The sequence below is a fragment of the Amphiprion ocellaris genome, chromosome 17, assembly GCF_022539595.1.
Source record: "Amphiprion ocellaris isolate individual 3 ecotype Okinawa chromosome 17, ASM2253959v1, whole genome shotgun sequence".
NCBI classification, from domain to species: domain Eukaryota; kingdom Metazoa; phylum Chordata; class Actinopteri; family Pomacentridae; genus Amphiprion; species Amphiprion ocellaris.
Window position 1 is genome coordinate 22,143,636 of NC_072782.1, and position 15,713 is coordinate 22,159,348.

The window sequence follows — 15,713 nt, forward strand, 5'->3', positions numbered from 1 at the left end:
GTACTTGGTAACTCTAAATTGTCCATAGGTGTGAATGTGAGTGTGATTGTTAGCCCTGTGATAGACTGGCGACCTGTCCAGAGTGTCCCCTGCCTTCACCCTAAGTCAGCTGGAATAGACTCCAGCCCTTACCTTATTTTTTTTAAAAGATAAATCATTTTGATATTGATATTTGACCAGCACACAGAAGAATACAATATAAACAAACAGAAAGGAGCTCTTATTGTTTTATTGCAAATACAATATATGAAAAATATGGATATAATTATTTTCAATTGATCTCTCATACTTAAATTATTTTCATTTCAAAGTATTAGTGTCAACACAACTTAGTCATACAGCTTTTTTTGTTTATTGCGTATTTGTGTAATTAATTTACTGCACATACATTCTCTATTTGACAGATATATTCACTTTGATGTTTTTGTGCTTATAATATGAAATTTCTGGTTTTAACTTATATAAAATCACACATACGCACACAAAATCACTGAACACTTCTACTACTCTCTAGCAATTCCACATCTGGTCAGTCATGGACCTGTCTTTACATACACACAGAGTGTCTGCTCCTGTTCAGATTGTAGTACGGAACTCAAGTGTGGGATCCGTCATCTTTGTTTTGTAGTCTTCATCAAACTCTTCATTCTGGGCCACAGTGAAGTGGTTCTTCCAGTCACCAACCTTCCCTGCAGAGCCACAGAAAATCAGTCAGGTCGTTTGCTTAATGTGGAATGTCAGGATTTTTTTTCTCTTCATATTATTGTCCACCATACCTTTTCTCATGAAGGGAGAAATTTTGAAATCCATCAGTGGGAATGTGGAATAGTTGGCCATGTCATTCTTTCTCATGTTATCAAACTGTGTTCCACCTAATATCATTTTCTTCTCTTCAGCTGAAGGAGACAAACCAAGAAAGGAGCAGAGTTTGTCGATTTCCCGTTCAGTGTCCTAGAAAGAAAAGGCTGAATATCATCTTTGCATTACAGCCAAATAAAGGAGAACTTTAGAAAAGTTGCCTGAATAGACAGATATTCACAAAAAACTACCTCAATCATATCTTCATAGAACATGTAATGAATTTTTGGATAAGTCTGCTTCTTCTTCCACCAGCCATTCAGATGGTCGTACCAGGGTCCAAACACCACTGAGGCCACAGAATAACACAAGAAAGTAGTACTTCAAACAATGTGGAATAAATGGACTGAATAATATGCGCCACAGTATTTCATACATACTCTTTCCTTCCATGAAATTCTGGAAGAAGGTGTTCCAGTCTCCAGGCGCTGGCTGACCGTAGCTCATGCGATTAAAGTGGTAATAAGACACCATGTTGTCTTTTGCGTTACGGGCTACATAGACAACCTGGAGAAGAAGAAAACACTTCATATTTAACCAGAACCAGACATGTTTTAAATGTTAATGTTTCTTTTTGCTGTTTTTCCTTTTACTTAGACCGATATGTGTAAATGGGGCTAAGAATTGTGCATTTTTAGGTCCAAGCATGAAACTTGGCATGGTTATTGTCCATGGTCCAGAAAATATTTTTGGATATGGAGCCAAAACTCTAAAGGCTCCTGTCAGCCCCTGTTCATGCTTTGTGTGAGAAAAAATATGTCTCAGTGAATCCTGAGTTGATTTTGTTAACCCAGGTATTGATTTTGTGGCTTGTCTGGGTGTGGAATCGATTTTCAAGGTTTTAAAAACAGCAAATCATCATTGTGACCCTTAAATGCAAGATAGCGGCCATCAGAAATGAAAAAAAAAACAAAAAAACATAAAGTCATTATTCAGCCAGGAGTTGTAATTCACATTGTTATGAAACCATGAAATATTCTCCTAGAACAGATGAGAACTTTTGACAAGCATGTTTGCATTATTATCTTCTTCAAATTCAATATGGTGCCCAATGTAGCTTCTGTCAAAGATATTCAAAACATCTAAAATTGCCATAACTTCTTTATTCAATGCCACAAACTTGAATTTCAAGCAGGTCAGAAAAACAAAAAAATCTAATTTTAGTTTCAATTATTATATTATAAAAGACGCTGTCTCATACTAAATTACTCTTATTAGCATATGTAGATGATACAGACCTATTGCATAACAACCGTCAATTTTTATGATTTCAAGTTCTCTTGGGCCAAACCTAGGTATTGCTGCTCAAGCTTCGAGTTCCGACTTACAGCAAAAAATGACTTACACTGATCCATAGGAATGGAACTCCGACGTAAGCTGAGGACCCCCTGTATACAAGTAATTACCAAAAATGTGTGGAATGTAATAGCATAGATGTAGACTAGTGTAGTTTATTGTTTTCATTGTTCTACAGGTGGCAGCTGTAACTGTTTACAGAAACTGAAACAATGTCCAAGAGTTTTCAGCTAGTGGATCCACAGGTTCCGCATTCCTCTAGGGCAGGAGTGCCCAACCAGTCAATTGTGGTCTGCTGATAGACCGCGGACTGATCCCAAGTCGACCGCCAGGGGTGCAGAAAAAATGAAAAAAAATTAAAATTCTTTGTGTAACTGTTTGCTTTCATGGCTTAAAGTATTCTGGCTCTGTGCCAGAATTCCGCTGTGTGGTTTGGCTCGAAAAACAAAACAAAAAACCAAACAAAAAAACAGATAGGTATACATCATCAATCGAGTTCGTCTACCAATGGAATAAGGGGAACGCAGCTTTTGCTCTCAGTCAAACTAAAATCACTAGCCAATGAGAAGTAGAGTAGGGGCAGGTCTTAGAAAGAAATTGAGATCCAGCTGCAGTTGAGTCCATACCGGCATGCAGAGAGGGCAGCATTCCGCCAAGAGAGCGCAGTATTCCGCCAAGGCTGCTCAGTCGTTGTATAATTTCCAACTGATAAGTCCTCAGCGTTGGATTTGTAGTAGGATCACAATCATGTGATCATCAGCAGGCAGCTGACATAGTGTTAACTTGTTGTCATAGTTACAGTGACGTCATGGTGCCTTCTCTCAATGATACAGAAATCCTGAACAAATCCGTGGATCCAGACTATAAGCCGCATCACTGGCAAAATGTAATCACTTGGTCCTTGTGTCATTTCTGACCTTCCCTGAAAATTTCATCCATATCCGTTGGTCCGTTTTTGAGTAATGTTGTGCACAGACAAATAGAAGGAAGGACAAATGTATGCCGATCATCACATAACTCCGCCGTGTTCCTTGGCGAAGTAAAAATAAATGGCGCTTCGTGTGGTTGGAAGAGTTAAACAGAGACCTTTGGCTGCTGGTGCAAAAAAATTGAAGGAGTGGGAGCTTGCTTCTGAACCACGTCACAAGTCAGACCCATAGAGCTGCTGTCCGCTCTGAAACCTACATCTCATCTACCAGGAGCAACATCCCCCATTGAGGTACCAGAATCAATGACTGACCCTGTTTGTGATTTAAAAATATGCGTGTGCACATTCATTGCAGAACACGGTTTGTTGCACCAGGACTCAGCCACTCAATCTGTGTAAAAAATTGACAAGATAGAAATGCTTTGTCAAAACTCTCCATGTCAAATCAGCATGCTGCTTACATAAATACACCTGGAATAGCACCAGCATTTAAGAAAAGTCTTTCTGAACAGCTTGAAAAATGTGTATTTTCATTGAATATGACAAAGCCACTAGTCAGAGCATGGACAAAATTCTTAATGTGCTTGTTCGTTTTTTGATGATGATGTGGCCAGAGGAACTCAACAAACAACATCAGTAACAACATTCACTTTTCGTCCAGACTCTTTCACCAGTGTGCATTAAACTTACACGATGAGCATCTTTTGGCCAAATTGAGTGCAGGAGATATGGTTACACTAGACGCCATGTACTATCCACGATCTTTGATTGCTCTTTACAAAAAGGCTGAGTTCGTGCAAGACAAGAACCAGCTGGACCAAGGTGACAAGGTTCATCATGGAATTGCCTTAGCAGAGCTGCTGACATACACTGATGAGACTAGAATGGATGAATATGTGGCTCCAGTTTTCAAGCTTGTAGACCTTGCAAACCTTTACTCAACCAGACTTGAGCAATTAAGAGTAGAGCATTTGAGATAATGCAAACAACTAAGAGGCTACTGTACCCGACAGTTTTGCTCCCAGAAGGACTTCGGCACTAACTGGTATGGCAAATGGGTTTTAATCAGTCGAGGGGAGGTGGGAAGATTGTCTGCCTGCTCTGTTCCTGTATGAAGAGATGAAGATGGACTAAGTGAAACCCTGATCATGTGAAATTCTTATGTGTTGTAGAAATATGATAAAAGGCAAATGGTATTATGAGTTCAGCAGTATTTAGATGAAGGGGTACTGATGGTGAAATAAGTCCCAGTTTTAAATATGGTGGCTTTGGTTATCACTAACCTGACATGTTAGGTGGGAGGTAAACCTCCAAGAAAGGCACTCTCTCATGGATAGGGAGGGTTTTCTGACGCTCCGTCTGACCAAAATACAGCAGGTCAAGGATTTGGGAGACCCATGTGGTCCCTAGACAGAGAGACAGAGAGAGAGAGAGAGCGAGAGGGAGAGAGAGAGAGAGAGAGGGAGAGAGGGAGAGAGAGAGAGAGAGAGAGAGGGAGAGAGAGAGGAGAGAGAGAGAGAGAGAGAGAGAGAGAGGAGAGAGAGAGGGATAGAGAGAGAGAGAGAGAGAGAGAGAGAGAGAGAGAGTGTAACATAAACTAAGATAACAAAGTGACCATAATCCCTTATCTCTATATCCTCCTAAGACGTGAGCTTTGGTTGGGCTTGCATTTTAGATTTCTCCTAGTTATTTAGGATAAGGAATAACCAATAAATATAATAATCAGATAATATCTAATATCAGATTATTATTATTATTATTTTTAACAATGTGCTCTTTTTGAAGAAAAATGTCCACAGGTCTTAGGAGGATACTTTTTTTTTAATGAGCTATAAAGCCTTTTATACATGATGGTAGACTGACCTGCTTTGGCATACGTTGCAATAAGTATATCATCCGGCCTAGCCTGAAAGTTCTGAACATTCTCCCAGTTGCTAGTGAAAACTCTGGTCATTGAGATTCCATTGAAATCAACCAACTCTGGTCGAACAAATGCATCCAACTGTAAAAAGAAAAAAAATAATTAATTAATGCAAAACTATAAATGCATGATCACTGATTAGTGGAAAAAGGAAAAGTAATGTCCATTGTAGATAGTGAAGTCAGATTGTCTTAGATGCTTTCAGCAGTCCTTCAATTAAAAATAAGGAAAGGAGACAACAAATATTTAATAGTCCAAAAGTACAGGTGTTCAAAGACATCTCATAAAACAAGCAAACATTTGTGCTAGCTGAGGATAAGAGGGCCTAAAATCTTCAAAGGTTTGCAAAAGCAGTTGAAGCTCCATAGCTCTTTTATGCACTTCAAACACCTCCATTCACAAATCCATTCTCATTAACTCAGCCTTACAGGTTTACCATGATGCAAACACTATGAAAATAAAACACACTGTAGAGTAAAATAAAGGTCAGTGTTGATATCAGAACTACCTTGTCTTGGTCAGACGACATTCTGATTGCTGCTTGTTTTCTGTCCGGCTTCTCTTGCTACATTGTTTTGATGTCCTTTGTACATTCTTTTCTTGTTACTTAACTCCCTTGTGCCAAAGTCTGTTCACTTTTACGTGAGACAGAAGTTCAGCCCCTTTCTGTCCTTACATGCACCCTGACCACTTTAATCTCCAGTTGTATCAGAAACATACAAAGCACACACTATATATATCATTGTGTACTTAATTTGGAGTGAAAAAATCTAATTATAGATTAAGAATAGTCCAGAGAGTCACAGAGTACAAGTACTGAATTTGATTCAGTAGCCTTTAAATATGAGACTGAACTGGTGAGCAGAATAACTAGAGTAATTAGATATATTTACTGTGGAAATTAAATATGCTTCCATCAATACTTTGTTCCTGCCTTGACAACAAATTATTGGATTGCACTGCAGGGTTGGCAGCTGTTTTTGCTGAACTTGAAAAAGCCAATTTTACTCACTGTGCTCTTCCAATATGGAATAATAAGTGAAACACTGTTAAGTTTGCCTCATTTTTGTCATTAAGGCATTTTAAATCTTTATTTCACAGTATTTAATTTCACCCTGTTGTGGTTTAGTTGATTTGTTTTAAAATATATTTGCGTTAGTTGTTCTTAATGTCTTATTTTTCTACTAATTTATCTTTTCATTATTTTTATTGCCATTTTTTATTTTAAGTATTTTATTTGTTTTTCTTGTGTGTCTTTTTACTCAGTTATTTTGTTGGTGAGGTCTCTACCTCAGTGTAATCCTGAATGAAAATAAACGTCCAACAAATTAATGAATGGATTCATTTACCTGAGTGTGTAGAGGTGTAGTAATGTGACATGCAGATGTGTGGTTGTGGAAAAGAACATGCACAAATAAAAATTTAGTATCAGCAATAAACTAAAATACGATATGGAAGGCCTATTGTCAAGTGTTCCCCCAATTTCAATGACACGTGACTATCATTGATGATTTCCTGAGGGTAAGTGTGCAGTTTCCCCACTTGAAAAAGGATGTTCATCTACTCGGGTTATGAGCTGGGCTCCACTCATGAATCAGACAGTTGCTTTCTTTTCCTCCTCTTTTATTTTGCAATAGTTCCAAGGTCATAGAATACAACGATGGCAACTTTGGTGACAGGTTTGGTTGAAAGGTTTAGTCGATAGGGTTGGTTGATAGGTTTAGGTGAAAAACCTTTAAACAAACACAAAAGAACAATGTTCACAATATTGCATTCAGCAGATAATAACAGCCATTCCCCTCGTACAATTCTATCTCACTAATAAATGCCACTCATTTTACCTGCATTTTAAAGAGTTGATTTCAATCACATTTTAACAAATTTTGCTCTTAACATTTCTATCAGACCTTTTTTTTTTTTTTTATAAATACTTCTTAACTCATATTCTTAAAATTATTTAAAGTGCATAAAGTGACTTTTTAAAGTGCATTCTGTTCCAGATCCAATAAATAACCAAATAAAATAAAGTGCATAGTACAAACCCACCGTTACAAACAGAATGAATTAACTGGTTTTTTAACCTTAGCTGGAAACCCTCTAATTAGCACCAATTAGCCTGCAGTCTTATTTTCAACTGAGCAATTTCAAACACACAGTAATAAATGGCATACGGACATAGGAAAATTAACAACCAGCTGCTCGTGGCCGACGCCGGTCTCAGTGGCTAATGCTATTGCTAACACATTTTTACAGCAGCTCACATCGGCAGGCCACACAGTCTCCTAGGTCCACGGTTCTGCTCTTACCGGCCGCCACCCGGATTTCCGTAGATGAAGCAGGTCCTGCACAGTCAGTTTGCCGCAAATCCTTGTGCTCACAGCCACTTTGTTTGAGCGAGGTCATTCATTCTCCTTCCCTCTCAGTGCTGCGTGTGTCCCATTTTATGCTGCCGGTAACCAACCTGCAGCCGCAGATTGGTTCCGCCCCAGCTGAGCACCTATGTAAATGCTTCTTCCAGTTTGACTTGACACCTCCCACTCGATCTTTCTGTGGTCACACTTGGAAGATCGCAGCGTTGAAGGTAATCTTGAAGGTTTCCATTTGAAGCATGCACAACTTATGATAATCTAACCTGGATCCTTCATCTGTTCCTCAACAGGTAGTAAGACAACCAGTCGTCTGACATCCCGGCGAAGGATCGTTGCCTGGAACTTCTCCTTGTTTGCATCAGATGATGGATTTCTTGGCTTTACTGCATTTTTAACAGGTTTTATCACAGGAACACAATAGCTTGGACAGACCCTGACATCGACGTCCCTCACGACACCTTTACTGTCTGGGTTGGTGCTGATGACTCTTCCAAGCCTGAACTGTCCCCTCAGTGCATTTTGGTCACTTAACCAGACAATGTCTCCAACAGCGACATTTCTGTGTGTAGTGTGCCACTTGCTCCTCACAAACAAGTTGGGGCCGGCGAGTTGGCTCCAGTACCTCCAGAACTTGTTTACCTCTGACTGCATTGCTCTCAACCTTTTGTAGGGGTAGGTTTCAAAGTCGAATGTTTTGCAGTCTCCGCTTCGAGAAGCTCGGCCAAGCAGAAGGCTGTTAGGTGTCACATACTGGATACACTCCTCCCGGCTCTGTACTATGGCTTCAATTGGTCGCTCATTCACCAGATTGGCTGCCATATAAAGAGCTGTCTGGAACTCACTATAACTCAGGGAAAGTTCTCCTCCAAGACTGTAGAGCGCTTTCTTTACAAGACGCACAGCAGCTTCTGCAGCACCATTCCTATGTGGAGAATCAGCTGGATGGATTTTCCACATCCACTCTGTTCCACTTCTGGCAGCTGTCTCCTCAAGGGCTGCTTTGTTCTGGCTACCCAAGAATCTGTACATCTCCTCCAGAACTGGCTTTGCTCCAATAAAATTGGTCCCTGGATCTGACCAGATTTTCCTTGGATGTCCACGAATTGCGGTAAACCTTTGATAGGCCATCAGGAAGCTTTCAGTCGATAGAGCATTGACCAACTCTGTATGGACGGCTCTGCTAGCCATGCAGCTAAAAATAACACCCCAAACTTTGATTGTCACTCTTTTCTTGACATCATCTCTCACATGATATGGTCCAAAGAGGTCAACTGTTGTAAACTGAAAGGGGGCAGCAGGTTCCGTTCTTTCAGATGGCAGATCACCCATTACTTGCTGGCAACGCCTTGCTTTCACTTTCCTGCAGCTTACGCAGCGGTCAACCACCTTTTGAGCGATCCTCCGTCCTCTTACAACCCATGCCTTCCTCCGCATTTTCAGTACAGTTCCAGCCACTCCATCATGACTCTCATTGTGAGCCTCTCGAGCTAGTAACGTTGACACCCAGGCATCATAAGGAAGAATGGGAACACCAACTTTATCCTCTTTAAAGCTCTGCACTCTGCCACCGCATAACAACAGCCCAGATATATGATCTTTAAATACCACCAACCTGTCTGTTAAGGTGCTTGGGAAGGTTGCGTCCATTTGCTCAGCAAGAAAAACGTCTCTTAGGGCATCCTCTCTTTCTCTCAATGTGATGACCCCTGTTAGAGCGACTGCCTCCCACTTTGGGTTGTTTAGGACTCGCTTCTGTCCGAGAAACTTCTTTGCAGCTCTCCAAACCCATGCAATGGTTCTAATCAATCGAACTAGAAGACTGAACCTTTTGACATCCACGAGGCTCTGGATGGCTGAACCAGCAGGAGGTCTCCTTTGTTCAGTCTGGTTTGGCTCCTGCTTCTCTCCTTCAATTCTTGCAAGCACAGCGATAAAGGATTTCTTTTGCAACCTATTAATGCTTTGTCTGGCAATAGTTGCTATTTCTTTTGCTGATTTGATTGGCCACTCATTTACTGGCAAGCTCAAGAATTCAGGCCCATTTTGCCATTCTGAGTTCTTATCCAGATTTTGAGGGCTGGCTCCTCTGGTGATTATGTCAGCAATGTTTTTGGAACCAGGAATCCACCACCAGTCCTGAGTCTTTGTGCAGCTTTGGATTTCTCCAATTCTATTTGCAAAGAATGTTTGATAGCTATAGCTTTCTCGTTGCACTGCACCAAGTACTGTTTGGCTATCCACAAGATGGTACCACCTCTCCACTTGGATCCAGCTGTGAAGCTCAAAGTACTTCTTCAAACGTGAAGCAAACACCGCTCCACACATCTCTGCTTTTACAGCATCACCTTTGTGGTCCAAGGGAGTTAGTTTGGCTTTGGACTCAACTAGTCTGATGACTGGGCCTTGGTCTGAGTCCCACCTTAAATACATCACTGCTCCATAAGCTTGCTCACTTCCATCTGAAAATGTGATTGCTAGAGGTTTGTTTCGGTGATGTGGGGGAGTCAGTGCTCTGGTGAATGTGACTTGACCAAGCTGAACATACTCCTCGAAGAGCTGCATTGCGTCCTCCCTGAGGCAATCTGAAAGTGGCATGTCCCATGTGTCTTTGACTTGACAGTTTCCATTTCTCGCCTCTTGGAAGGCTCTGCGTACCATTATAGCTCCCTTCTGTTTCACAGGAGTCACTAGGCCCACAGGGTCATAAAGTCCCGATACTTGGCTGAGAAGCTCTCTACGTGTCAGAGGATTTGGGGTGTGGGCTCTTATCTGTTCATGGGATAGATCCTGTCCAAGTCGCATTTCCTTCTTTCTTTTGGAGAAATTGATCCCAACCATGACATGGAGTTTATCCTCTTCCACTATGTAGCCCAGTCCAAGTGCTTTATTATCATCACTACTCATTTGGTTTGGTAAGACCATAGTTTTCACCTGGCATTTCTCCTGCTCATCTCTGCACTCCTTCCTCCCACTTTGACCAGATAGGAACCATGGCTTGAGTTCAAAACCTCCAGCTTTAAGGATCTGTTCCACATTTGCTATGATGGCTTTCAGCTGGTTGAGGTTGTTGTGGGATGTGAGAATATCATCAACGTAGCTGTCATTCTGGAGTACCTGCTGCTCTTCCTTAAGATGGGTGAAAGAAGGGAGGCTAGCAGTCTCATGCATTGCTAGCTGTGCGATGCAACCTGCAGGCTTATCTCCAATGTTTACTCTCGTGATGGCATATTCCCCAAGCTCTTCCTCTTCTGAGTCTCGCCAAAGAAATCTGTGTAGATGTACTTCTCGTTCCTCCAACCAGACTGTTGTACATTTTCTTTATATCTCCTAGAGCAGCGTAAACTCCGCTTCTGAATCTAAGGAGGACTGCTCGAATCTGATTGAGGACATCTGGACTTTTCATCAGTAGATCGTTCATGCTTATACCTCTGAACTTTTGACTGCTGTTCCATACAAGTCTCACTGGGGTAGTAACAGAGTGAGGGTTAGGAGCAATTAGGTGGCTCACGTACCAAACTGGTCCATTCCAATCGATAATCCTCCCTCTGGACAGTTTAACCGCAGCTTTTCTATTCACCATGTCGTGCACTTGTGCGGCGTAGGCTCCCTTCCATTCAGGTTCTTTGGATAGCTGCCTCTCTGTCCTGAGAAATGTAGCTTCCACTGCTGTTCTGTTATTTGGCAGGGATCCTGGATCCTCTAACCAGGGATACTTTGTGTGCCAATGTGGTTCTTTGCTGTGGCTGTCCTCTATGACATATGTGAGGCCTTGTCTTATTATCTCAAGCTCTCTCTCCTCAGCAAGAGACATTTCTTTGCCACCTGGCTGGCAGTTTCCACAGCGACAGCCTCCACATTTAGGTTCACATGCTGCTCCAATACTATCCCACCTCCACCATTCCAAGAAGTCGCCCCGCTTGGTGGCCGATGTACTTGACTCATGGAACTTTACAGCAGCTTGTTTGCTGGGTGAAAGCTGACCTTGGACAGTGGTAATGACTTCCTCATATTTTGCAGCAGCTGTCCTCATGGATCTTGCAAAGTGTGTATTGGAAAGACGGGCTGACAAGATAAGTCCCTCAAAGAGCTCAGGATGAGAACCTCCAACTGTCTTGCCAAGTGGTCCGTCCCACAACACGAGATCTCCAACAGCTTTTATTCTCTGAGGTGCTAGCTGGCCTTCCCTGTGGCTGATGAGTAGCTGTATTTCTTTAGGCCTCACCAGTTCCTCAAGAGGTACATCTGGAAAGAACCTCTGCAGCTGTTTTGGTGTCACATGCCTGTGAACATCTGCAATGTTGTCCAGTCCATAACAAACCAACTGATGAGACTTCAGAGTGCCTTTGGCAGTTTTAACTCGAATCTTTAGAAGGTACCGCTTCGTCTCTACGTGAACCTTCATCCCTCCAACTCCATGAACGATAAGGGTGATTTCTTCACTTCTGAGGTTCAACCCGCTTGCAGCCTTATGGGTTATGTAATTGGTGTCAGAAGCCAAGTCAATTAATGTCCCAATTTTCTGTCCAGCATTTGCAGTGACCTCTAGAAGCATCATGATTACTGGAAGCTCCTGCATTCCACTATCCATGAGTAAGCTTGGTCGATTTTTTACTGTGTTGAAAGCTCTAGATGCAGTATTAGAGAACACTTCTCGGCACTGTTCTACCAGCTCTGGTGAGAGTTTTCTTAAGAACTCCTCTTGATCCTCTGTGTACTTTCTCCGGCCTTTGTCTTCATCTGAACCGAAGCTGCTCTTTTTATGGCATGTACCCCTTTTCTTTGTCTCAGCATTAGGACACAGGTAGTAGTGATGCTCTGGAACATGTTCATTCTTGCAGTCGGGGTTTCTACACAGGTAAGTAGGCTTGCAGAATGAACTGTCATCATGAACCTCGAGACATTTTTTGCATGCTCCCAGCCTCCTTACTGCAGCTTTTTTATCCATTAGCTTTAGTGCTCGAAACTGTTTGCAAAAGTAGAGCCTTCTTTTGTGCTTTCCATCACCACAGACTACACAAACTAGATGGTCGTTGTCTGCTTTTGTAGATCTGGTTCTGGCATGTCTTGGTTCAATCCTAGTTTCTTTTTTACCTGGTTCTTCCTCCCTCAGCTGCTCGAGTTGCTCATATATGCTTTCCTGTTCTTTGAGGAATGTTAAGAGACTATCGAAGCGCTTCTCTGGTGTCACAGCATTCCTCCTGTCAGCAGCATAAACCAGCCATTCCTTCTTGAGGTGTTCTGGAAGTTTGCTTTCAATGGATTTTGTCACCAGTGGGTTTTTAATGGCACCTGTTTCTCCTAGGTCACTCAGATCCTGAAGTGCCTTTTCCACAGCTTGAATTAATTCCACTATTTTCCGTGGCTGATGACCTTTCACAGCTGGCATCTTCTGTAGGTCTTCCACAACTTCAATAGCAATTGATGTTTGGTTGCCAAAGCGATTCTCCAGGACACGAAAGATGTCATCAGCTGTGCTGTAGGATGTGAGCCGAAGGTCTCTTATGATCTTATCCTCAATACTGTCCAGTAATTGGAACTTTTTCACTTCTTTTGAGCCAGTGGGTTCACCTTGGTTCTGCAGTGCTTCCCAGTCCCTTCTCCACTTATGGAAATCGCGCCGGTTCCCTGCAAACCTGGGAAGGGCCACAGGTCTTAACCGGATGGTTGGCACTGGATAACTGAAAGCACTGCTGCTCTGGGTCTGTCGTTCAGCCTCGTCTTTAACCCTTGCATGGATGAAATCGGCCTTTCTGGACACTAATTTTGGGACAGAGAGTTCCAGCTCCCTTAAGCAACTCTGGAAAGCCTGCTGCTCGTCTGGGGGAACCCAACGTTTCCACCGGCTATAGACATCCTTTGCAGTCTTCACTAGCTCCTGCAGGTGAGTGAGTCTAAAATCATATGCTTCCTCATTCCCATCAGGTCATGTCGCAGCAGCGAGATGACACGCAGCCTCAGCTGCCTGTATCGCAGTGGGTAGTTCAGCATTCCCAAAGTTAGCCCACAAAGTCTCCTGGATGAGCGCTTTGACCTCCTTGAGTTTCATCTCACATTCTTTCACAGTCTTTTCTATGTCGGCTCTCTGCTGCTCAGTTAATACAGCTCCTCCACTTGTGTCAGATGCCGCCTCTAGCTCTGCGATAAGCCCGGCCTCCACATCATCATTGGATTCCATGACTTTCTCTGCCTCTATTGTGAGTTTATTGAAACTGTCTCTGAGCTCCTCTTCAGACATGTCTCTGTAGGTCCTTGTAATGCTGTTAACACGAGAAAACAGTCTTTTTGCTGTAGTCCTCTCCACCTTGAGCTGCTCAATTGATTTGAGTTCTTGACCAGCCATGCTTATTTCCAGTTCAGATTTTTTTTTTTTCTCCAATGAAGTCATAAAAGGCACCTTAATACGCTTTAGGTTATCCTTTTCAGGATTCCAGGTTGGACCTCAGTTCTCGCTTCCTGGATCTTCAGTACTGCGCTACTGCAGCGGTTTTTCACTGTCAAGTGTTCCCCCAATTTCAATGACACGTGACTATCATTGATGATTTCCTGAGGGTAAGTGTGCAGTTTCCCCACTTGAAAAAGGATGTTCATCTACTCGGGTTATGAGCTGGGCTCCACTCATGAATCAGACAGTTGCTTTCTTTTCCTCCTCTTTTATTTTGCAATAGTTCCAAGGTCATAGAATACAACGATGGCAACTTTGGTGACAGGTTTGGTTGAAAGGTTTAGTCAATAGGGTTGGTTGATAGGTTTAGGTGAAAAACCTTTAAACAAACACAAAAGAACAATGTTCACAATATTGCATTCAGCAGATAATAACAGCCATTCCCCTCGTACAATTCTATCTCACTAATAAATGCCACTCATTTTACCTGCATTTTAAAGAGTTGATTTCAATCACATTTTAACAAATTTTGCTCTTAACATTTCTATCAGACCTTTTTTTTTAGATAAATACTTCTTAATTCATATTCTTAAAATTATTTAAAGTGCATAAAGTGACTTTTTAAAGTGCATTCTGTTCCAGATCCAATAAATAACCAAATAAAATAAAGTGCATAGTACAAACCCACCGTTACAAACAGAATGAATTAACTGGTTTTTTAACCTTAGCTGGAAACCCTCTAATTAGCACCAATTAGCCTGCAGTCTTATTTTCAACTGAGCAATTTCAAACACACAGCAAAAAATGGCATACGGACATAGGAAAATTAACAACCAGCTGCTCGTGGCCGACGCCGGTCTCAGTGGCTAATGCTATTGCTAAACACATTTTTACAGCAGCTCACATCGGCAGGCCACACAGTCTCCTAGGTCCACGGTTCTGCTCTTACCGGCCGCCACCCGGATTTCCGTAGATGAAGCAGGTCCTGCACAGTCAGTTTGCCGCAAATCCTTGTGCTCACAGCCACTTTGTTTGAGCGAGGTCATTCATTCTCCTTCCCTCTCAGTGCTGCGTGTGTCCCATTTTATGCTGCCGGTAACCAACCTGCAGCCGCAGATTGGTTCCGCCCCAGCTGAGCACCTATGTAAATGCTTCTTCCAGTTTGACTTGACACCTATAAAAACAGGCTATAAACGTGACCCATGACCGTCGCCTGAATGCCACCTGAAATTAATCTTGTACTGAGCGCAGACTATAGTCTATGGCGTGATCAAGTGTGCGCCGAGCTTGGAGATTCCTGTTTAGTGCATAGACTAAATCTGATTTAGTGTTAGAATTTTTTTTTTTTTCACAGAGTAGGTAGGTTTTATTGCTGTCGTTGCCGTTAGTTGCTTTGAGATTCAGTAGTGTTGTGTCAGATTACATATATTGTAGAGAATCAGTAGATAGATAGTCCTCATTAACGTTATAGATAAGATATATATATATATATATATATATATATATATATATATATATATATATATATATATATATATATATATATATATATATATATATATATATATATATACACATATTCCAGTATAAGGGGTTATATCAGTACAAGGAATTATGACTTTCAATAAGACTTAAAGTAGCTGTATATTTAGTTTCTAAGTTGTAGTTAGTTTTAAAGTAGTTTTGACACTAAGCCTATGATTATCAACACAAGAGTCCTATTTGTGCCTTTTTCCGATCATATTTCACGTGACAGTGTTTTTACGTGCATATTATCGATATTTTTCAGAGCTCTATGTATCTATATACTGAATGCCAATATCTGCGGGGAGAAAACATGTGGGTTGTTTTGTGTGGAAAAAGTCTCACACAAAGATGCCAAGCAGACAAAAATCAATGGTACACGCATTCACTAGTCATCTAGACTGACTGATTATTGTGTCACTACATTGCATTTAT

The 15,713-nt window shown here is 41.6% G+C and overlaps 2 protein-coding genes across 4 annotated transcripts; both read right to left on the minus strand.

The window, feature by feature from the left end:
* Nucleotides 1-213: 213 nt before the first annotated feature.
* Nucleotides 214-10,540, minus strand: LOC111580621 (cytosolic sulfotransferase 3-like). 3 transcript variants are annotated; one of them, XM_023288443.3, is made up of 8 exons: nt 7,310-7,629; nt 4,946-5,084; nt 4,366-4,488; nt 4,089-4,189; nt 1,239-1,365; nt 1,050-1,147; nt 777-951; nt 214-689 (listed from the first exon to the last, which is right to left on the minus strand). In XM_023288443.3, exons 2-8 carry the CDS (start codon nt 5,034-5,036, stop codon nt 577-579), a joined length of 828 nt encoding a protein of 275 aa, XP_023144211.1. In that variant the 5' UTR covers nt 5,037-5,084; nt 7,310-7,629; the 3' UTR covers nt 214-576. The 3 variants fall into 3 exon arrangements, 2 of the variants coding, with proteins under 2 accessions (XP_023144211.1, XP_054860089.1); XM_055004114.1 differs by having other exon boundaries at nt 5,512-7,629; XR_008599376.1 differs by lacking the exons at nt 214-689; nt 777-951; nt 1,050-1,147; ... (1 more) ...; nt 4,089-4,189; nt 4,366-4,488 and having other exon boundaries at nt 5,040-6,736; nt 7,310-10,540.
* A 28-nt stretch (nt 10,541-10,568) lies between these two features.
* On the minus strand, nt 10,569-14,952 carry LOC118471497 (uncharacterized). Its single transcript, XM_035956435.2, has 2 exons — nt 14,704-14,952; nt 10,569-14,133 (listed from the first exon to the last, which is right to left on the minus strand). Exon 2 carries the CDS (start codon nt 12,756-12,758, stop codon nt 10,569-10,571), a length of 2,190 nt encoding a protein of 729 aa, XP_035812328.1. The 5' UTR covers nt 12,759-14,133; nt 14,704-14,952.
* Nucleotides 14,953-15,713: the final 761 nt, after the last annotated feature.